Below are 24594 nucleotides of genomic sequence, written 5' to 3'. Positions count from 1 at the left end.
AGGTAAAAATGAGGTTGTACTGGCAGAGCCTCATTGAACATCAGTGAGAAGGTTATGTCTTATCAAGTACTGCTTGATTGTGCTGACTATGACACCTTTCATCATTTTTCTGATCATTGGGAATAGACTGGTGGGGTGATAATTGATTGTGTTGGATTTGTCCTCCTTTTTGTGAACAGACCGTACCAGGTCAAATTTTTACATTGTGGGATTTTGGTTGTGTTACAACTGGTCTGGAACAATGGCTAGTGGTGCAGTTAATTCTGGAGCACAAGCCTTCAATATAGTTGCCATCCTTTTCAGAATCCAGTGTTTTCAGTTGTTCCTTGACATTATGTAGAGTTAATTGAAATAGCTGAAGACTGGCATCTATGGTGCTAGGAATTACAGGAGATTGATTTGGGTGCTTGTTTGGTTGGGTAGACAAAGCTTGGGATAGTAGTGGCTCTTTCAGTCACCAAAAGTTTTCTGGAAGTGGATGCGGTGACTTTGGAAGTTTTGCAAAAAGTGAATAAGACCAAGCTGCAGGAATTAACAGACCAACTGGGATTGGAACTACCTACTTCTGTGAGGAAGGGAGAAATAATCACAGCAGTAGCTCAGCACTTAAACTTGCTGGAGAAACCATCGGAATCTATTGAGATGACACGAGTTTGATTACAAATGAAGCAGCTTGAGTTAGAGGTGAGAGATTAGGAAAGGGCAGCAGAAATGAAATTGTTTGAGTTACGATTAAAAGCAGAAGAGAGGGGAAAAGAGAGAACAGGAAAAGAAAAAGAAAGAGACAGCTTTTGAACTTCAAAAACTGACACTTAAAAAGGAAAGTCAGCTTAAAAAGCTGGAGATAAAGGCTGAGGGTAGGCTTAGTGAGGAAGAGAGTGAGGATGAGCAAGCCCAGGTAGTCAGAAGCCCAGTGAGAAACTGTTTAGGTATGTTCATGCATTGCCTACATTTGATGAGGAGGATGTGGAAGCCTTTCTCATCTCATTTGAAAAGGTGGATAAACAAATGCAATGGCCAGTGGGATTGCAGTTTTTTTCATCCAAACGAAACTTGTAGATAGGGCTAGTAAGGTATTCGCATCACTATCTGAAGAGGTATCTGGGTGTATGTGGAAGTGAAAAAAGTCTTTTAAGTGGATATGTGCTTGTACCAGAAGCCAATAATGACAACATTTCAGGAATCTAAGGAGGGTCTCTGGTCAAACCTATATTGAACTTGAAAGGATCAAACAGAGTAATTTCTAATAATGGATTAGAGCTTTAAAAATCGAGTGAACATATGACACCCTTAGAGATGTAATTACTTTGGAGGAGTTCAAAATTCACTGCCTGAAGTAGTATGAACTCGTGTGGAAGAGCAGAGAGTTGAAACAGCAAGGTTAGCAGCTGAAGTGGCTGATGATTATGAGCTGGTCCATAAAACATGGTTTGGCTTTCAGAGTCAATATCAGTCCATGAGGGATAGAAATTGGGACAAAAAGAAATCTTCACGTGGAAAGGGAAAGGTAGATCTCAGTGAAGATCATAAGGAGAACTTCCCACAGGGTAACAAAAGAAACCCTTGAGGGGGACAAAAAAAGCTCCGGTGTTTTCATTGTGATAAAGTGGGCCACACAAAATTACCGTGTTGGTGGGCTAGGAGAAAGCCAGATAGAGGAGAACCAGACAAGCCTGGAAGTTTTGTTAGACTAGTAACAAAAAGCACAAGGGAAGTTAGACAACTGCTTCAGAATTTACAAAATGTTCAGAGGTTGATTAAGGAGGGAGTGCTAGATCTGCTTAAAAATATACATGCAAGGGTAAAGTTTATTCACATAGGCCAAGAGCAGTAGGTTAGGAGGTTACAATATTAAGGGACACAGGATCCTCTCAGTCTGTAATGCTGAAGGGTGAGGAGATATGTACTCCTGAGGGACTATTGCCAGAAAAGATACTGGTAACAGGAATTCATGGTGATCAAAAAGTGCTCAATTAGTGAGGCTAGAGAGTCCAGAGAAGAGTGGAGAATTTGTGGTAGGAGCTGGAAATGTGTTGCTGGAAAAGCGCAGCAGGTCAGGCAGCATCCAGGGAACAGCAGAATCGACGTTTCGGGCATAAGCCCTTCTTCATTCCTGAAGAAGGGCTTATGCCCGAAACGTCGATTCTCCTGTTCCCTGGATGCTGCCTGACCTGCTGCGCTTTTCCAGCAACACATTTCCAGCTCTGATCTCCAGCATCTGCAGACCTCACTTTCTCCAATTTGTGGTAGGAGTACTGGACAAACTCTCAGCTCCAGGAATACAATTTGTCTTTGAAAATGATATAGCTGATTCACCGGTAGGGGTGCTGCCAACACACACGGAGCCAGTGGAGACACAGGCAACAGAAGACATGGAGAATCTTTATCCGGGAATTCTTCCGGATTGTGTGATCACAAGGTCACAGAGGCACAAGTTGAAGCAGGAGGGATCAAAAGGCACAGGTAAGGAAGCTGACATAGCATTATCCAAGACCTTTTTTGATCAGATAAGTGGCTCAGAGAAGCAGCAAATAGGTAAACATTCAAGTATCTTTAGCTCTGCTAAGGTGATCAAGTTATAGCAGGAAGATGAGACTTTAAAACAGTTATATCAAAAAGCATTTACAGAGAAGGAAAGTGAATGCATCCCTGTGTGTTATTACTTAACAAATTACATCTTAATGAGGAAATGGAGACCTTCATACATTCAAGCAGATGAGAAATGGACAGAGATTTGTCATATTGTATTGCCAGTAAGGTATAGGAAGGAGGTGCTGCGAGTGGTGCATGAGCTACCACTTGGAGGTCATTTAGGAGCGAGGAAAACAGGCTAAAATACAAAGACATTTTTACTGGCCTGGACTACGCAAAGATGTAGTTGAATTTTGCCAGATGTGTCATACATGTCAGGTAATAGGAAAGCCACAGGCAGTAATAAAACCTGCACCTTTAATACCTATTCCAGCATTTCAGGAACCTTTCACAAGAGTCTTGATTGATTGCATAGATCCCCTACCTCAAACAAAAAGTGGGAATAAGTATGTATTAACAATAACTGGTGTGTCAACTAGATTTCCAGAGGCAATCCCATTATGCACCATCACAGCTAAAAAGCTTATAGAAGAAATACTTATTTTTTTTACTGGATACGTACTGCCAATAGAGATCCAGTCAGATTAAGACTCAAACTTCACATCCAATCTATTCAAGGAGGTTATGGATAACTTGGTAATAAAACAATTCAAATGTACTGGATACCATCCGGGCTCGCAGGGAGTGCTAGAGAGATGGCATCAAACACTAAAGATCATGTTGAGGGCTTATGGTCAGGATTATCCAGATGATTGAGATAAGTGAGTTCCGTTTGTATTTTTTGCGATCAGCGATTCACCGAATGAATCGACCAAATTCGGTCCATTTGAATTAATTTTTGGGCATGAAGTAAGAGGACCATTAAAATTGATTAAGGAGAAATTAATAAGGCAGATTTCAGAGACCGCCCATTTGGACAGAATTTTAGAGAACAATTAAATAGAGCTGGAGAGTTGGCTGGACAGCATTTAAAAGTATCACAGCATACAAAGAAACAGGAAGCAGATAAGAAATCACAAAGTGCAGTTTTGCAATTGGGGATAAGATATTGGTGTTACTTCCAGTGACAGGTGAGCCTTTAAAAGCCAGCTTTAGTGGACCTTATCAAATCGAAAGAAAATTAAGTGAGGTGAACTACTTGATAAGGACTTCAGACAGGATGAAATCTCTGAGTGTGTCATGTGAATATGCTCAAAAGATATTTTGACAGGGAAGGAAGGCAAGAGGAGAAGGTGTTAATGATGACAGCACATAAGGGAGAACCAGATTCAGAGGATTCTGAATTGGACATTCCTCAAATCAAATTGGACATTGAGGAAGTTGTCAAAAATTGGGATAAATTATTGAGTTTCCTTCCACAAGAAAATCGAAATGACCTGAAAGAGTTATTATTACTACATGGGGAGATATGCAGAAATAAACTGGAAAGTACCAACCTAATTGTGCATGATGTCAAGATAGGAGATGCTGTTCTGATGAAGCAACATTGTTATAGGCATAATACTCTAAAGTTGGCACAGGTTCCGAAGGAGATAGAGTGCATGCTCCAAGATGGCATTATTGAAGTGAGTTACAGTGACTGGAGCTCATCTATAGTCACGGGGCCATTGCCCAATGGTTATGTGTGGACTATCGCAAAGTCAATGCAGTTACAAAGACTGATGCATATCCAATTCCATGGTTGGAGGACTTTGTCAAAAAAGTGGGACAAACAACTTACATTTCTAAGTTGGACTTGCTCAGATGCTACTGGCAAGTATTTCTGTCAGAGAGAGCAAAGGCAATTTCGGCTTTCGTAACGCAAAATGAGCTATATCAGTTCAAAGTCATACTATTTGGTATGAAAAATGCTCCAGCCACATTTCAGAGACTGACTAATAAGGTCATTGCCGGATTACCCAACAGTGTGGTGTATATTGATAACCTGGTGATTTTTAGTCACTCATGGAAGAAACACTTACAGCATTTATCAGACTTGTTCGATCGACTTCAGGAGGCAGACTTGGTGGTAAATCTAGCTAAAAGTGAGTTTGCCAAAGCCCAAGACACCTTCCTGGGCCATGTTACTGGACATGGACAAATGGCCCCATGAGATGCAAAAATGAAATTAATTGACTAATTTCCCACACCGTCGACAAAAAAAGCAATACTACGGTTCCTGAAATTGAGTGGCTTTTACTGAAAGTTTGTGCCAAACTTTAGCAGTGTGGCTACTCCACTCACCGACTTGTTAAAAAAGGACAAGAAGTTTCAGTGGACGGTGACCTGTCAAAAGGCATTTGACAGCCTAAAAACTGTGTTAACCACTGCCCCAGTATTAGCCACACCGGATTATACGAAGCCTTTCAAGGTGGCTATTGACGCCAGTGATGTGGGTGTTGGTGTGGTGCTCCTGCAGGAGGATGACGAAGGGATAGAAAGGCCCATCGGGTATTTTTCCATGAAGTAGAACGTTCATCAACCGAAATATTCAATGGTGTTGACATTACAACATTTCGGTGTTTATGTTCTCAGCAATGCATCTGAGACAATTGTATCCACTGATCGCAACCCATTGACATTTGTGGAGAAATGTAAGGACAAACATGCCAGACAGTTTAGATGGAACTTGTTGTTGCAGCCATTCAAATTGACAATTGTGCGGGTGGCAGGTCACGAAGACATGATTGCTGATGTGTTATCAAGACTTGAATGAGATACAGAGGCATTTAATGGTGGGTGTACAGCAGCCTGAAATTGTGTTTGGTTGTGCAAGTTTGCATGTTTATATTTAGTATAGTGTATATGTGTGCTTAGACTACTAACTGGGTTTTTGAAGGGTAAAAAATGAAGCCATCTTTTGGTATTGATGGCTCATTTTTTTGGAAGAAAGGAGGTGTCACAAAGTTAGTCCTTTTTTTTCCTAAAAGCTGTTCCTTGGCTCAAGGATACTCTATCCTTGATGTTTTTCAGAAGGTTAATAAACCAGGCTGGGCTCTGATCAGACTGGTTTGCTACCCAGATGATAAGGATATTGAGAAGCCTTATGTTTACATATAAACAGATGAGACTTCAGGCCAAAGTGGTCATGTTTTAGAAGTGACCTGTATTATGAAGGGGGTGTATTCAACTCTCTCGCTGAGCAGTTTAGTTCAGTCCAGAACTGGTAGAGAATTCAACAGTGAGCTGTGTGGAAATTCTCTCTTCTGCCCTTCTAACTTCAACCTGTAAGCATCTGACCCTTTTTTGTACAGTATTTTAAGGGGGGGAGGTTTGCTTATTGGGACTGTTGTGGATATTCGGAACAGCATACTTAAATCTAGTTTGGGTAGACTGAGTTCTGGATGCAAGATGGCGCCAGATATGGTCGACTCCTTGTGAGCTCCTGCGTGCAGATCTAAGTTTCCTATTCTCTACAATCATTCTACACTCTTTAAACTTAATTGCATACTTTTAAAAATTACTAATAACTATGTTTTATCTAAACTCACAGGTTTGAAGCTCTTCTGATTCTCAAAGCCAGCTTACTGGATGAAGGCAGCAGACCCTGTGGTGTCCATGACCCATCCAACCACCCCAGAAGAAGGCCGGGCCAGCTGGAAGCAGCCTACGCGAGACCCAGGCTTGGGTCGTGCCGGAAAATGGAGAGACCTGAGAGACCTGCCCCAGGAAGGAGAACCAACACGCAACACTCCCGGCCCCATAAGACACCTGCCTGACACGAAAGTTATCAGAACTTACCTGGAGAGCAGCCCAAACACTTCTGCAAAAAACATGTCTGGGACCTGGAGCAGCAAATCGGAGCAACTGAAACCAGGAACTTCTCCACTGGGTCCTAAGCAAACTCCCTTCAGTAAAAAAAAATGCAGTAAATTACCTGCTACACTGGGTCCTCAGCAGACCCTCTGCAAAAATACTGTAAACTACAACTTACCTGCTATACAGGGTCCAAGGAAGGATTACTTAACTGGAAGCAGTCAGAATTCACTCCACCGGGCTACTCAAATGTAAGAAACCTGTGAGGAAGCGGGGTAAATGTGCCAGCCTGCTAGTAAGACTGAGACTATTTCAGGACCCCACTTCCTAGCTTATTCCTAGCAAATGTACAATCTCTGGAGAACAAGTCCAAAGTCCAAAGATGTGCAGGTCAGGTGAATTGGCCATATTAAATTGCCTGTAGCGTTAGGTGCATTAGTCAGAGGGAAATGGGCCTGCGTGCGTGACGCTTCGGAGGGTCGGTGTGGACTTGTTGGGCTGAAGGGCCTGTTTCTCCACTATAGGGAATCTAATCATCTAGTCTAAAACAAGATGGACGAATTCAGATCACGGCTCGGCTTCCAGTGTGAACTGCGGGACTGCTGTACATCCTGCTTCACAGAAACCTGGTTCAACCCGTCCGTCCCGACTGCGCACTTCAGGCTGATGGTTTTTCTATTCATCGTACAGCATCCTCAGGTAAGACAAAGAGTGGAGGGGTTTGCTTTGTAATCAACAAATTTTGGTGCACAGACATTGCAACCCTGGGCAGCCATTGCTCCCCAAACCTTGAACCCCTCACCATCAAATGCCGCTCCTTCCATCTATCACGGGAATTTACTGCTGCTATACTAACTGCTGTGTACATACAGCCACAAGCAACGGTTGAGGAAGCTCTGGATCTGCTGTACTCCACCACTAACACCTTGGTGACGGAACACCCCGAGGCCCTGTTTATTGTGACCGGCGACTTCAATCAAGCATCAGAGGTCAGATCAGTTTTCCTTTGTGTGAATCCGAGGAAAGCAATGAGAGCAGACAGAGTACCAGGCCGTGAACTTAGGGCATGCGCAAATCAACTGGCAGAGGTCTTCTTGGACATCTTCAATCTCTCCCTGCGGCAGGCCACTGTCCCTGTCTGTTTCAATCTAAGGAAGGTGTTACCTAAGTACCACCAGAACATAACCTGCCCCATCCAGGGTCCGAACATTTTAGCCCATTGCTGCACCACTGTGAAAGATGCCTACCATTCCATCCCCTGCCCTCATTTCGGGAACTCTGACTACAATGCTGTATTTCTTCTTCCGGCTTACAAGCAAAAGCTCAAAGCAGGAGACCCCCTCGCAGAGACAGGTCCAGTGCAGGTGGGAAGTGGCAGTGGATCAACTCCTGGAATTGGCTGATTGGGCCATGTTCAAACAGTCCGCAGGTACCTTGGACAAGTACACCACCACCGTCACAGACTTTATCAGCAAGTGTGTGGAGGACTGTATACCGAGGAAGTCAATCCAAGTTTTCCCCAACAGGAAACCCTGGATAAATCAGGACATACAGAACCTGCTAAAACCAGGCATGAGGCCTTCAGATCAGGAGACACTCAAATATAAGGAATCCAAGTATGACCTTTGCAGACCCGTTAAGACAGCCAAGGACCAATACCAATCCAAGCTAGTGACCCAGACAGGCACCCGGCAACTATGGCAAGGATTGAATGACATCACAGGTTCTAAAAAGAGATAGTGTAAGATAGCAGATGATGTCACATCCCTCCCAGATTGTCTCAATGCCTCCTATGTCACTTTGAGCAGACTTTCAGCGGAGACGTAACATCTATTCTGACAAATCCTGATGAACCTGTCCCAACAGTCACTGCATCAGAGGTCAGATCAGTTTTCCTTCATGTGAATCCAAGGAAAGCGATGAGAGCAGACAGAGTACCAGGCCGTGAACTTAGGGCATGCACATATCAACTGGCAGAGGTCTTCTTGAACATCTTCAATCTCTCCCTGCAGCAGGCCACTGTCCCTGCCTGCTTCAAGAGGGCCAACATCATCCCTGTGCCTAAGAAGGCTCGTGCAGCATGTCTCAATGAGTACCACCTAGTGGCCCTAACATTGGTGGTCATGAAGTGCTTTGAAAGGTTGGTCATGGCATTAATAAACTCCAGCCTCCCCACTACTCTTGACCCACTCCATTTTGCCTATTGGACCAACACATCCACGTTAGATGCCATATCACTTGCCCTTCACTCCTCCTTAGAACATCTTGACACCAAGAACAGTTACATAAGAATCCTACTCATTGACTACAGTTCAGCCTTCAACACTATTATCCCCTTGGGACTAATTACTAAACTTAGTGATCTCGGACTAAGCCCCACTCTCTGCAACTGGATCCTCAGTTTCCTGACCCACAGGTCACAATCAGTGAAGACTGGGGACAATATTTCATCCTCATTAACACTCAACACTGGAGCACCCCAAGGGTTCATACTCAACCCCCTAATGTACTCACTGTATACCCATGGCTGCATACAGACTAATGCCATTTACAGGTTCGCTGATGACATCACTATAGTCAGTCAAATCTCAGATAGCGATGAAACTGACTACAGATGGGAAGTGGAAGACCTGGAAAAATAGTGCACTGAGAACAACCTATCTCCCAATGACAGCAAAACCAAGGAACTCATGATTGACTTTCAGCAGGATGTTACTCATGCCCCCCGACACATTAACAGCATAAGGTGGAAGGAGTGGAGAGTGTCAAGCTCCTCAGAGTGGTCATCCGCAACAAGTTTTCTTGGACTCTTCATGTGGATGCACTGGTTTACAAAAGCCCAACAACGTCTCTTCTTCCTCAGGCAGCTGCGGAAATTTGGCATCATGGCAAATACCCTTGCCAACTTTTATAGGTGTGCCATTGAGAACATTCTGTCTGGATGTATCACTACCTGATATGGCAACTGTACCATTCAAGATTGGAGACGGTTACAGAGAGTGGTGAACCCAGCCCCCATAATCACAAAGGTCAACCTCCCATCTATAGAATCCATCTACCAGTCCCATGTCAAGGAAAGATCACCAGCATTCTCAAAGATCCATCCCACCTTGGCGATGTTTTTCTACAACCTCTACTATCGGGGAGAAGGTACAGAAGCCTGAACACATGCACCAGCCAGTTTCAGCACAGATTCTACACTATAGTTGTGAGAATACTGAATGGACCCACAAACACATAACATTTGCCTGTACCTGTATTTTTGTTTTGCTATTTACCTATTATTTATGCATCTATGCTACTTAACTCTGTGATCTGCCTGTATTGCTCGCAAGACAAAGCTTTTCACTGTGCCTCAGTACATGTGACAATAAATTCAATTCAATTCAATTCAATGTCAGGGTTCTTTATTCTGTTCTTCATGTTCCTACCTATCATTTAAGTATAACGTATTCTCTGGTTTCCAGCATCTGCAGTCACTGTTTTTACCATAACGTATTCTATGACCACCTCTGTCAAACTGTTAGCATCTTCTCCGATGCCTTCAAAGTCCTTTTCATAATATGAGGGTTAGTGTTTGTAGTAAATGTTAATGATCTAGACATGAATATAGTAGGTATGATCAATTAATTCTCAAATACCACAAATATTGGTGTTGTGGCAAGTAACAAGGAAGAAAGCCTTAGATTACAGCATGATACAATGGTCAACGTTGGCAAGTAAAACTTAATCCTGAAAGTTGTAAGGTGATGCATTTTTGGAGCACTAACAATGGAAGGGATTTAATGGTAGGACCCCAGGAAATGCAGAGCATCAGAGAGAAATTGATGTTCATGTCCACAGATCTGAAGGCAGCAGATATGTGGATAAGAAGGCATACGTGATACTTGCCTTTATTTGTCAAGACATTGAATCCAAGAGAAAGCAAGTATCAATAGCCAGTTTTAACATAATGGGCAGAGAGTTTGGGGGGGGGGGTTGGTAATAAAAATCACCCAGAGTTTTGTGGGTATCTGGAATTCACTGCCAGTAATGATGGGAAAGGCAGGAACCGTTAAGACATTTAAAAGTGTCTAATTGAGTACTCAAAGCACAATAGCACACAAGGCTTCGGGCCAAATGCTGGAAAATTGGATGAGATTCTTGTTAACAATGGTGCAAAGTTCCTTTTTCTATGAACAATGTGATATACCATCATGACCACATTTGGAAAATTACTTCCCACGTTTTGCCATTCTCAGTGGCAACTTATTGTCTATTTTCTGTAGCCATCTTGCAGTCCATTTTTTTCTTTGTCATGAGCCTATAATGCAACCCTTTATGAAAAATCTTTTATAACACCAGTTGTTTTATTATTAACTGGATTTAGCCTTGTTTGCTATTTCTGGGAATTCTTCAATGAACTCAACATTTGCAAGACACAACTATACCTTTTCAAACGCATGCAGATTAGTCTTGGTCTTATTTTCATTTTTCATATGATTTCTCTTTCATCTCTGGGTAGAATTTTCATTTTCTAATTGCTCATGCTGTCACTTGGTGTAAAATCCCTGGATTTAAGACCATAATATTTAAAAACAGAAGTAAGCCATCAAGTCTGTTCGACCATTTGTTTATGGCCAATACGTTTCTTGCCTTCTTCCCTTTAGCTTTGATCCCATTACTGATGAAGAATCTATCCATCTCTATCTTAAATACTCACAATGACTTGGCGTGCACAGCTGCTATGGCAATGAATTCCACAGATTCACTACAGTCTGGCTGAAAAAGATTCCTCTTTGTCTCAGTTTTAAAAGGTAATTTTTTCCTTAGGAAACTGAACCCGGAATCCTAATCTCTCCTATTAGTGGAAACATCATCATCATGGCCATTCTATCTGGGCCTCCTAATATCCTATAAGCTTCATTTAGACCCCCCTTCATGCTTCTAAACTCCAGAGTACAGACCTAGAATTCCTCAACCATTCCTCATATGACATGCTTTTCATTCCTGGGATCATTCATTTAAATCTCCTCTGAACCCCCTCAAAGGCTAACACATCAATTATTAATTTTGGGGCCAAAATTGCCCACGATATTATAAACACAGTCTGACCGGAACCTCATATAACCTCAACAATACATTTCTGCTCTTGTGTACCAGCCCTCTTGAATGGAACATTGCATTTGACTTCCTGTCTATCAACTAAACAAGCACATTAATCTTAAGAGAATTCTGAACGAGGCCTCCTGAGTCCCTTTGTGCTTTAAATTTCTAAAGCCTTTCCCCATTTGGAAAAGAGTTTACAACTCTATTCTTCCTACTAAAATATATGTGATTTTAAAACATCATACCCCCAACCTCCATTTAAATAAAGCTGCAAAATTAGATGCCTGTTCATCATCTGGAAATATTTCTCTTTCAAATGATTTGTTATACATTTTGTAATTGTGCCCCCTGCTATTTCTTATACAATTTTTTTTTAAATTCAAAGATGCAATCCACCCAAATCTTTTGAACCTTTTCAAGTGTGATTAGTTTATTCATACCTGTGTCCTTTCTACATCAAATGTTTTATTTATTGTTTTATTTCACAGACTGCCTTGTGCATCCCAGTAGTTTCTCAAATGAGTACTGAAGCAAAGAAATATTCAATATTTCTGCCATTTCGCTGTCATTATTTATGCTCTTATCTTGTGCATTCTCTAATAGATCCATCCATATCCTACTTTGTTATCGATGTGTCTGCTGAGAACTTTATCAAAAATATTTTTAAATAATTACTTTTACAGTTTCTTTTTACTTTCGTTTTTCATAATTCTTTCCTAAACTTTTCAAGTTTGCTTTTCTCAGTTTTTCCTTTACAATGTTATGCACTTAGTGATCGTCTTTAGTTTCAATATTACTCATGGATAAATCTTTGTTTATCTGTGATCTGTCTGAGTTTTTTTTAAGCAGAATATGTTTCTCATGAAAGTCATCGGTCACCATTTGAAATATTTCCAAATATTCTCTCTCTCCATCAAAAAAAATCCAGTTTTTCTCCCAACTTCCATTCTCATTCCCTCAAAAGAAGCAATTTTTTTTACATCTGTTACTTTGCTCTTCATCTCAGTTTATTCTTTCCTGATCATTACAGATTTCCCTCTTCCTTTAAAATTCCTTTCCACTTGTCCCAAGGTATTCTTTACTCTCTCACACAGTACTGAACTCTTGGTTATTAATAATAAGAACTCTATTTAACGCTTTAATATTCAAATCTCCTATTCTGCTTCTGTACCCATCCCCCTGCAGTTGTCTTTTGGTTAGCTTTTTGTTAATTTGCCTTGAAATATTCATCCTTACAGGTAGAAAATAGACTATACGTATTAGATAGGATCAGCGGGACCTCCCTCTTTATCTTCCCTCAGTCCATTGGGCCTTGAAGCTGATGTTCAATTCCTTCTCTTATTAGGCCTGTGCTTTCCTGTAAGGTGCTTTTGTACTATGGGGCAAGCTGCCAAGGGCAATCATCCCCCTTCTCTCTTCCCCCATCCCCCCATTTCCCCCCAAATCCCCAATTTCCATTTCTGTGCTGCATCTTGCTGAGTGTCTCTAACTGTCTCGGTCAATGAATCTGAACTGAAACGATTCAAGGCACAGCTAATTGAGAACAGTCTCCCATCCATAAATCCCCAAATGTCATGGTCTCAATTCATTGCCTGTACTGCCAACTCTGATGCTAACTTATTTATTAATTAGCAATAATTTATATCCAGAACTAATAGGATTGCTGGTGGACTGCTATTAATTAGCTGAAGGACTGGTTTGATTTGGAATTAATTCATAATTAATTTGATTGTTTATATATCACAAATAATTAATGTAAATTGGATCCGTTTTCTCCATTTAGTTTGTTTTGCCCTATTAAATCTATTTATGCTATTTAGCTGCTTAGATCTATCTGTTTACCCAGAATATATTATTCTCTTAAAATAAATGATAAATAAGATGCTTAATTCTAATTCCTTTGACTGTTCTGTTATACTACTATTTGAGTTTTCCCCTCTGCTGCTCTGGAATTAGCTGCATTCTGCCTCTCTGTACTTTTGAATTCTTCGTACTGGTTTGTGGTTTTCCGTCCTTTTTAATGCAGAATCATAGAATCATAGAACCCTTACAGTGTGGAAGCAGGCCATTCAGTAATCTAGTTGACATCAATCCTCTGAAGAGCATCCAAACCAATCCCACACCCCTACCCTATCCCAGTAATCCTGCATTTCCCTTGACTAATCCAACTAGCCTACACATTCCTGGACGTGATGGACAATTTAGTACGGCCAATCCACCTAAAGTCCATATCTTTGGACTGTGGGAGGAAACCGGAGGAAGCCCTTCCAGACACATGCAAGCTTCACACAGATGTCCCTGTCTTCTTGTAAACTGAGTATCCAGAAATAATTGTTCTCCTTGAGCAGACAATTCAATTATTAATCATAAAGGAAATTCACCTGCAGGCATTCAATCGACATAGAATGCATATTTTGAAATACTGTAAAAATCTTACATTTTCTAGGGACATCAGGGGTAGTTTGAGCAAAATATGTTCTTTTGGATTTTCTTTCCCTTGAAATATGCAGGTAAGAATTAGATGTACAGTATTAAAATTGTTGCATGCATGACATTTGACAAATAGTTTTGCTCTGCACTAATGAGATGTATTAACAAAAGTTGCTTTAGAATGTTTGCATGTGTTGAAAAATGGTCAATATGCACCAGCTAGGAAATAACATTTAAATACTCACCTTAAATATGTAAACACAGGAATTAAATCTCAACAGATAATGCACTTTGTAACATTTGTGACACCACCAGCTGTTCCATTTGAAGAATTACAGCCTATGGAAATAGTGGGGGGAAAAGAAATAAACACAACGATTGCTAGTGAGTTCACAACATGGAGTCATATTTGTTCTTGTCATCAGAATCTGGTTGGCTGGATTCAAATGTATATTTATAATTATGATTATAGCAATTAGTTACACAAAATGAAAATTAAAAATGGCTAAAAAAGAATTCTCCTGGTGCTGAAATTCTGTTTTATTATCTTGCAAAAGAATAAACATCTCCGGAGATGATACTGTTACAGGTTCCAGAAATTGGAAAATGTCCACCACTGAACATAAGTTTCTATAGCAACAGGAGAGGTGTATTGTTCCGCTGAGCATGTGAATTGTTTTCCCTTTTTTTTAATTTTATCTACCAGCTATTTTCTATGCTGACAATTGTACATAATTGCCACTTTGGTATAATAACAGACTCGTTGCAAAGCTGAAAAGGATTACATGATGATATTTCTCAGTACTTTGTCCATGTTTTCAAAGATGTTCCACAGGGCATTTTAAAGAACTTATGTCTCATAATTCATTCTTAAAGATTGCGAGTTGTAGAGGTGAGTCATATGTTTTGCTGAAATACTTGCATTCAAACCTCAACCTCAACCAAATGGCATTTGACTGATCTCAACCAAGTGTGGCTCAGCAGCAGCCTGCCTGATTGAGCTAGTCTCATCCTGCGGCAGGCGGTGAGTGAACATACTCGACTTCATTCTCACCGATGTACCTGTTGCAGATGCATCTATCTGTGACCATATAAAAATGAGTGACCACCACACAGTCCTTGTGGAGACTAACACTTAGCTTCTTATTGAGAAGCTGCATTATGTTATGCAGCGCTATCACTGTGCTTACAGATCTGTTCAAACAGATCCAGCAACTCAAGACTGGGAACCCATGAGGTGTGTAGGCTATCAACAGTAGCAGAATTGTACTCCAACACAATGTGCAACCTTGAGGCACCCAGCAAATCCCCCATTCAGTTATTACTATCAAGACAAGGGATCAACCCTTGTTCAATATAAAGTGTGAAAATGGCAAAATCAAGGAGAACCAGACATTCATAATGATGGAGTGTCAACCTGGTGAAACTACCACGCAAGATTATTTGTGTGACAAACAACATAAGCAGCAAGTGATCGAGCTAAGAAATCCTACAATAACTGGATCAGATCCAAGCACTGCAATCCTGCCCCATCTAGTCATGTGTGGTGGTGGACAATTTAGCCAACTCACTGGAGGAGGGGGCTCCACAAACATACCCATCCTAAGTGATAGATGTGCCCAGCATATCAGTGCAAACGGTTACGCTGAAGCATTATCAGCAATCTTTAGCCAGAATAATGCTGATGACCTGTGCTCCAGAGTTTCTGCTTGCAAAGCCAAGCTCTTCTAGTGCAGCTGTAATACTGGCATCTATCTGACAATGTGGAAAATTACCCAGTTATATCCTGTACATAAAAAGTAGGACATATCCAACTCAGCCAATTACTCGATCATCAGCAAAGTGAGTCATTGACAGTGCTACCAAGCAGCAGCACCTGCTCAGCAATAACCTTCTCACTGATGCCCAGTTTGGTTTCCACCAGGGCCACTCAGATCCTGACCTTATTACAGCCTTGGTTCAAACATGGACGAAGGAGCCAAATTCCAGAGGTGAGGTGAGAGAGATGGCCCTTGACACCAGGGCTGCATTTGAGCAAGGGGCCATAACTCACTGGTTATAGTCATACCAGTGTGATGATACTATGGTTTTAAGAGGTGTATTTTGTCCAGGTTTTTTTCATGAAGTAAAATTGAAACTGAGTTGCCAAATGGTCTGTTCCAAGCCAATAAAATAAACAGCTTGTGAGACCATGGGTTTTGTTTAAAATTGTAACAACTGAAGCAGCACGAAGGGGTTGGATCAAGCTGTCACAGAACTAGGATTTTAGTTTAACTTTCAGGAGTTGTTGGAGTTTTGAAGCTCGATATGGAGCTTCTTCTGTCTGTCTGTCTCTCTGTCTCTGCCCGAAGCTAGCTTATGAATATATTTTGTGAGGGTTTGGTCTGATCCATAACACCTAGCATATTTAAAGGAGGCCCTTGAGAGTAGTAATCTCTGGAATAATCCCGGTGCTACAAGCTAGTGAGGATAGGAATAGAAGAATAGACCAGATGAATGCATGGCTGAGGAGCTAGTGTATGGGAGAAGGATTCACATTTTTGGATCATTGGAGGCTCCTTTGGGGTAGAAGTTGACCTGTACAAAAAGGACGGAGTGCACCTAAATTGAAAGGGGACGAATATACTGGCAAGGAGATTTGCTAGAGCTGCTCAGGAGGATTTAAGCTAGGAAGGTTTATGTAGGTGGGGGGGTGGGGGTGGGACCCAGGGAGATAGTGAGAAAAGAGATCAATCTGTGACTGGTATAGTTGAGAACAGAAGCGAGTCAAACAGTCAGACCAGGCAGGGACAAGGTAGGACTAATAAATTAAACTGCATTTATTTCATTGCAAGGAGCCTAACAGGGAAGGCAGAGGACCTCAGGGCATGGTTAGGAACATGGGACTGGGATATCATAGCAATTGCAGAAACATAGCTCAGGGATGGGCAGGACTGGCTGCTTAATGTTCCAGGATCCAAATGCTACAGGAAGGATAGAAAGGGAGGCAAGAGAGGAGAGGGAGTGGCATTTTTGATAAGGGATAGCATTACAACTGTACTGAGGGAGGATATTCCAGAAAATACATCCAAGGAACTGAGAAATAAGTAAGGGATGATAACCTTATTGGGATTGTAGTATAGACCCCCCAATAGTCAGAGGAAAATTGATAAGCAAACTTGTAAGGAGATCTCAGCTATCTGAAAGAAAAATAGGGTGGCTATGGTAGGGGATTTTAACTTTCCAAACATAGACTGGGACTGCCATAGTGTTAAGGGTTTAGATGGAGAGAAATTTGTTAAGTGTGCACAAGACAATTTTCTGATTCAGTATGTGGATGTACCTACTAGAGAAGGTGCAAAACTTGACCTACTCTTGGGAAATAAGGCAGGGCAGGTGACTGAGGTGTCAGTGGGGGAGCACTTTGGGGCCAGCGACCATAATTCTATTAGATTTAAAATACTGTTGGAAAAGGATAGACCAGATCTAAAAGTTGAAGTTCTAAATTTGAGAAAGGCCAATTTTGACAGTATTAGGCAAGAACTTTTGAAAGCTGATTGGGGGCAGATGTTTGCAGGTAAAGGTATGGCTGGAAAATGGGAAGCCTTCAGAAATGAGACAATGAGAATCCAGAGCAAGTATATTCCTGTCAGGGTGAAAGGAAAGGCTAGTAGGTATAGGGAATGCTGAATGAATAAATAAATTGAGGGTTTGGTGAAGAAAAAGAAGGAAGCATATGTAAGGTATAGACAGGATAGATCGAGTGAATCCTTAGAAGAGTATAAAGGAAGTAGGAGTATACTTAAGAGGGAAAGCAGGAGGGCAAAAAGGGGACATGAGATAGCTTTGGTAAATAGAATTAAGGAGAATCCAAAGGGTTTTTACAAATACATTAAGGACAAAAGGGTAACTAGGGAGAGAATAGGGCCCCTCAAAGATCAGCAAGGCGGCCTTTGTGTGGAGCTGCAGTAAATGGGGGAGATACTAACCAAGTATTTTGCATCAGTATTTACTGTGGAAAAGGATATGGAAGATATAGACTGTAGGGAAATAGATGATGACATCTTGCAAAATGTCCATATTATGGAGGAGGAAGTACTGGATGTATTGAAATGCATAAAAGTGGATAAATCCCTAGGACCTGATCAGGTGTACCCTAGAACTCTGCTGGAAGCTAGGGAAGTGATTGCTGGGCCTCTTGCTGAGATATTTATATCATCAATAGTCATAGGTGAGGTGCCAGAAGACTGGAGATTGGCAAACATGGTACCACTGTTTAAGAAGGGTGGCAAGGATAAGCCAGGGAACAATAGACTGGTGAGCCTGATGTCGGTGGTGGGCAAGTTGTTGGAGGGAATCCTGAGGGACAGGATGTACATGTATTTGGAAAGGCAAGGACTAATTAGGGATAGTCAACATTGTTTTGTGTGTTGGAAATCATGTCTCATAAACTTGATTGAGTTTTTTGAGGAAGTAACAAAGAGGATTGATGAGGGCAGAGCGGGCGATTTGATCTATATGGACTTCAGTAAGGCGTTCGACAAGGTTCTCCTGGGATACTGATTAGCAAGGTTAGATCTCACGGAATACATGGATACAGAACTGGCTCAAAGTTAGAAGACAGGGTGGTGGAGGAGGGTTGGTTTTCAGACTGGAGGCCTGTGACCAGTGGAGTGCCACAAGGATTGGTGCTGGGTCCTCTACTTCTTGTCATTTACATAAATGATTTGGATGCGAGCAAAAGAGGTACAGTTAATAAGTTTGCAGATGACACCAAAATTGGAGGTGTAGTGGACAGCGAAGAGGGTTACCTCAGATTACAACAGAATCTGGGCCAGATGGGCCGATGGGCTGAGAAGTGGCAGATGGAGTTTAATTCAGATAAATGCGAGGTGCTGCATTTTGGGAAAGCAAGTCTTAGCAGAACGTATACACTTAATGGTAAGGTTGGAGGGAGTGTTGCTGAACAAAGAGATCTTGGAGTGCAGGTTCATAGCTCCTTGAAAGTGGAGTCGCAGGTAGATAGGATAATGAAGAAGGCGTTTGGTATGCTTTCCTTTATTGGTCAGAGTATTGAGTACAGGAGTTGGGAGGTCATGTTGCGGCTGTACAGAACATTGGTTAGGCCACTGTTGGAATATTGTGTGCAATTCTGGTCTCCTTCCTATCGGAAAGATGTAGCAAAACTTGAAAGGGTTCAGAAAAGATTTACAAGGAAGTTGCCAGGGTTGGAGGATTTGAGCTATAGGGAGAGGCTGAATAGGCTGCGGCTGATTTCACTGGAGCGTCGGAGGCTGAGGGGTGACCTTATAAAGGTTTTCAATATTATGAGGGGCATGGATAGGGTAAATAGACAAAATCTTTTCCCTGGGTTTGGGGAGTCCAGAACTAGAGGGCATAGGTTTAGGGTGAGAGGTTAAAGATATAAAAGAGACCTATAGAGGGTGGTACATGTATGGAATGAGCTGCCAAAGGAAGTGGTGGAGGCTGGTACAATTGCAACCTTTAAGAGGCATTTGGATGGGTATATGAATAGGAAGGGTTTGGAGGGATATGGGCTGGGTGCTGGCAGGTGGGACTAGATTGGGTTGGGATATCTGGTCGGCATGGACGAGTTGGACTGAAGGGTCTGTTTCCATGCTGTACTCTATGACTCTATATAAGAAGATGGTGGTGGTTGTTGGAGGTCAGTCTCTGCAGGAGTTCCACAGAGTAGTGTCCTAGGCCAAACCATTTTCAGCTGCTTCCCTCTATTATAAGCTTAGAAGTGGGAATGTTTGCTGATGATTGCATGATATTCAGCACCATTCATGACTGTTCAGATACTGAACCAGACCATGTTCAAATGCAAAAAGATCTAGACAATATCCAGGCTTCAGCTGACAAGTAGGAAATAACATTTGCACCACACAAATACCAAGCAATGACCATCTCCAATAAGATACAATCCAATCACTGCCCTTTGATATTCAGTGGTATTCCCATCACTGAGCACCCCCCTCACCATCAACAACCTGGGAGCTACCATTGACCAGAAATCCAACTGTACTCACTGTACAAATACAGTGGCTACAACACCATTTTTGTTTCAGCAGCAGGAAGAGTGGAAGGGTCGACTAAGGGTTGACGGGAAGTTGAGTCACTAACTTAAAAACTTACCTTGTGTATAGGCAAAGTGCATGCTAAGCAGGAGCGGACATGGGACTGCTGAGTAAGTGAAGTAATATATTTGGGCAGTTGTGTTACCCAAAACACTAATTAGATAGTGTCTCCCTCCCATCCTTCTCCTCTAACCAAAAATAAAACATTCTGTGAGCCGGATTTGTAAGATAACGAGTTTTTATTTCATTCTTTATTTTTCTAAAATCTCTTTGAGAATTTAGAATCATGGGAATGCAGGTTAGGGCAGTTGAATTTTCCTTCTGCAGAATGTGGGAGGTAAGGGTCACCAGTAGTTTCCCTGCTGACTTCATCTGCGGGAAGTCCACCCAACTTCAGCTCCTTCAAAACCGCATTAGGGAACTGGAGCTGGAGCTGGCTAAACTTCGGATTATTCGGGAGGTGGGGAGGGTTATTGAGAGGAGTTACAGGGAGGTAGTCACACCTCAGGTACAAGAGAAAGGCAGATGGGTTACAGTCAGGTGACAGAAAGGAAACCAGCAGACAGTGCAGGGATCCCCTGTGGCTGTTCCCCTCAATAGCAAGTATAACATTTTGGATACTGGAGGAGGGGACAACTGACCAGGGGTAAACCATGGGTACAGGTCTGTAGCACAGAGTCTGTCCCTGTTGCTGAGAAGAGGTGGAAGAAGAGCAGAGCATTAGTCATTGGAACTCCATAGTTAAGGGGACAGATAGGAGGTTCTGTGGGAACGAGACAGACTCACAATTGATGTGTTGTCTCCCAGGTGTCAGGGTTCGTGATGTCTCGGATCATGTTTTCGGGATCCTTGAGGGGGAGGGGGAGCAGCCCCAAGTCGTGGTCCACGTCGGCACCAACGACATAGGTAGGAAGAGAGATGGGGATTTAAGGCAGAAATTCAGGGAGCTAGGGTGGAAGATTCGAGCTCGAACACACAGAATTGTTATCTCTGGTTTGTTGCCCATACCATGTGCTGGTGAGGTGAGGAATAGGAAGAGAGGAGTTGAACACATGGCTACAGGGATTGTACAGGAGGGAGGGTTTCGGATACCAGGATATTTGGGGCTTATTTTGGGGTAGGTGGGACATCTATAAACAGGATGGTCTACACTTGAATCAGGGGCACCAATATCCTGGGGCGGGGCGGGGGGTTGGAATTTGCTAATGTTCTTCAGGTTTAAACTAATTCAGCGGGGGATGGGAACCTAAATTGTAGTTCCAGTGTCCAGGAGATTGAGAGGAGTGAGGTCAGAAATAAGGTTTCAAGACTGCAAGAGTTCACAGACAAGCAGGAGGGTGGTTTGAAGTGTGTCTATTTCAATGCCATGAGCATCCAGAATAAGGTGAACTTGCAGCATGGGTTGGTACCTGGGACTTTGTTGTGTCCATTTCAGAGAGATGCATAGAGCAGGAACAGGAATTGTGTTGCAGGTTCTGGGATTTAGATGTTTCAGGAAGAACAGAGAAGATAGTAAAAGAGGGGGAGGTGTGGCATTGTTAGTCAAGGACAGTATTACAGTGGAAGAATGGATAATTGAGGACTCGTCCACTGAGGTAGTAAGGGCTGAAGTTAGAAACAGAAAAGGAGAGGTCACCCTTTTGGGAGTTTTCTATAGTTCTCCAAATTGTTCCTGAGATGTAGAAGAAAGGATAACAAAGAAAGGATGGTAAAGGATAGGAGCGAGATTAACAGGGTAGTTGTTATGGGGTCTTTAACTTTCCAAATACTATAGTTCAAGTGCTTTAGATGGGTCAGTTTTTTTCCAATGTGTACAGGATGGTTTCCTGACACAGTATGTAGACAGGCCAATAAGGGCCGAGGCCACATTAGATTTGGTACTGGGTAATGAATGAGGCCTGGTGTTAGATTTGAAGGTAGGTGGGCACAATTCGGTTATGTTTACTTTCGTGATGAAAAGGGATAGGCGTACAACACAGGGCAAGAGTTAATTGCTGAGGGAAAGGCAATTATGATGTGATTAGGCAAGATTTGGAATGCATAAGATAGGGAAGGAAACTGCAGGGAATGGGCACAATTGAAATGTGGAGCTTATTCAAAGAACAGCGACTGTGGATTCTTGATAAGTATGAACCTGTCAGGCAGGGAGGAAGTGGTCGAGCGAGGGAGCCATGGTTTACCAAAGAAGTTGAATCTCTTGTCAAGAGGAAGAAGAAGGCTTATGTTAGGATGAGATGCGTAGGGTCAGTTAGGGTGCTTGAGAATTACAAGCTAGTCAGGAAAGACTGAAGGGGAGAGCTAAGAAGAGCATGGAGGAGACATGAAAAGTTGTTGGCAGATAGGATCAAGGAAATCTATAAATCTTTCTATAGGTATATCAGGAATAAAAAAATGACTACAGAAAGGTTAGGGCCAATCAAAGATAGTTGTAGGAAGTTGCTCGTGGAGTCCGAGGAGAGAGGGGATGCACTAAATGAATATTTTTTCTCAGTATTCACGCTGGAAAAAGACAATGTTGTTGAGGAGAACACTGAGATACAGGCTACTAGACTAGACACGATTGAGGTTCACAAGGAGGAGGTGTGAGCAATTCTGGAGAGTGTGATAATAGATAAGTCCCCTGCGATAGATGGGATTTATCCTAGAGTTCTCTGGGAAGCCAGGGAGGAGATTGCAGAGCCTTTGGCTTTGATCTTTATGTCATCATTGTCTACAGGAATAGTCCCTGAAGACTAGAATATAGCAAATATTGCCCCCTTGTTCAAGAAGAGCACGATGGCACAGTGGTTAACACTGCTGCCTCACAGCGCCAGAGACCCGGGTTCAATTCCCGCCTCAGGCGACTGACTGTGTGGAGTTTGCACGTTCTCCCCGTGTCTGCGTGGGTTTCCTCCGGGTGCTCCGGTTTCCTCCCACAGTCCAAAGATGTGCAGGTCAGGTGAATTGGCCATGCTAAATTTCCCGTAGTGTTAGGTAAGGGATAAATGTAGGTGTATGGGTGGGTTGCGCTTCGGCGGGTCGGTGTGCATTTGTTGGGCCGAAGGGCCTGTTTCCACACTGTAATGTAATCTAATCTAATCTAATCTAAAAAGAGGTGTAGAGATAACCCTGGTGATTGTAGACCAGTGAGCTTTACTTTGGTTGTGAGTAGTGGGGCCGTGAAATGCCTGGCTTGCAACAGTAGTAGACTCGCCAACTTTAAGGGCATTTAAATGGTCATTGGATAAACATATGGATGAAAATGGAATAATGTAGGATAGGCCTCAGGTTGGTTCCACAGGTTGGCACAACATCGAGGGCCAAAGGACCTGTACTGCACTGCAATGTTCTATGTTCTAAGACCAGTTCAGAGGCTAGGAATACTACTTCCAGTAATTCACTTTCTGACCCCCTCGAGTCTGTTCACCATCTGCAAGGCACAAGTCAGGAGTCTGATGGCAAACTCCGACTTGCATGGATGAATGCTCTCCAACAACAGTCAAGAAGCCTTGACACCATCCAGTCTGCTTGATAGGCACCACATTTTTAAATATATAACAAGCAGAAGATGAGAAGAACACAGCAAGCCAGACAGCATCAAGAGGTGAAGAAGTCGACGTTTTGAGTGTAACTCTTCTGCAGGACTGTGGCTGTGTATAAATGGAGCTGCAGATAAAAAGGGTGGGATGGGATTGGGGCAGGGTTTTGGGTGGGGAGAGGGGCTGAGTGGTGAGGTGGTGATAGGTCAATGACCTGTTTGGTTGATGAGATGAATGAATCTGGTTGGTAGCTAGAAGGAAGGGTCGTTCAGAGGAATGGAAGGTGGGGACGGGGCTGGGAAGAAATCAGGGGATGGGAATGGAGGTTATTTGTAGTTGGATAACTCACTGTTGAGTCTTCTGGGCTGTAGGTTGAGGAAGGTGGAAGATGAGGTGTTGTTCTTCCAATTTGCAGTCAAATTTGTTTGTCACAGCACTGCAAGCTCTTCAGCCCTCCAGTTCTTTGCATTGAATTCTCCAATTTCAAATAGCATCCACTTTATCTGCAGCTCCCCTTACACCCAGCCCTAATTCTGAAGAAGGGTTACACCCAAAACATTGACTTTTCCACCTCCTGATGCTGCCTGGCTTGCTGTGTTCTTCCAGTCTCCCGCTTATCTACCTTGGATTCTAGCATGTGCAGTTTTTTTTTTGTCTCTAACCACAGTGTGCACTATCTATAGGAAATTCACCGAATATCCTTCAAACCTTCCAAACCCACGAACACTTCCATCCAGGAGGTCAAGGGCATCAAATATATGGGAACACCAAGACCTGAAAATTCCCCTCTAAATCACTCACTATCCTGACTTGGAACTAGATTGTTGTTTCTTCACGGGCACTGGGTCAAAACACTGGAATTTCCCTTCTTAACAGCATTGTGGGTATACCTATAGCATGTGGACTGTAGTCCTTTAAGAAGCCAGCTCAAAATCACTTTCTCAAGGGCAGCTAGGGGTCGGCAATAACTGCTGGCCAGTCAGTGATGCCCATGCCCATAGGTCAATAAAAAAAATAAACCGCTTAATGGATGTAAGATTTTGATTTTAAATGGCCAGAGTACCAGCACGAATACCAATGGCATATCACTCATTACAGATTGCTATCTTTATCCAAACTCTGTTTATTATTAATTAGCCAATCTTCTGTCT

The 24594-nt window shown here is 42.4% G+C and overlaps 1 protein-coding gene across 1 annotated transcript in view; it reads left to right on the top strand.

Moving 5' to 3' along the window:
• Positions 1-9157, top strand: part of LOC148148542 (uncharacterized) — a 68792-nt gene extending 59635 nt beyond the window's left edge. The window contains exon 3 of the mRNA XM_087992877.1: positions 6065-9157. Coding sequence (XP_087849003.1) covers positions 6065-6290 — 226 coding nt within the window. The 3' untranslated portion in view covers positions 6291-9157. The remainder of the gene's footprint in view (positions 1-6064) is intronic.
• Positions 9158-24594: the final 15437 nt, after the last annotated feature.

The sequence above is a fragment of the Chiloscyllium plagiosum genome, unplaced genomic scaffold (assembly GCF_037043375.1).
Source record: "Chiloscyllium plagiosum isolate Xiang-an unplaced genomic scaffold, Cpla_swu_hap1 HiC_scaffold_12, whole genome shotgun sequence".
In the NCBI taxonomy this organism is placed as follows: domain Eukaryota; kingdom Metazoa; phylum Chordata; class Chondrichthyes; order Orectolobiformes; family Hemiscylliidae; genus Chiloscyllium; species Chiloscyllium plagiosum.
This window is presented reverse-complemented; position numbering and strand designations above follow the sequence as displayed.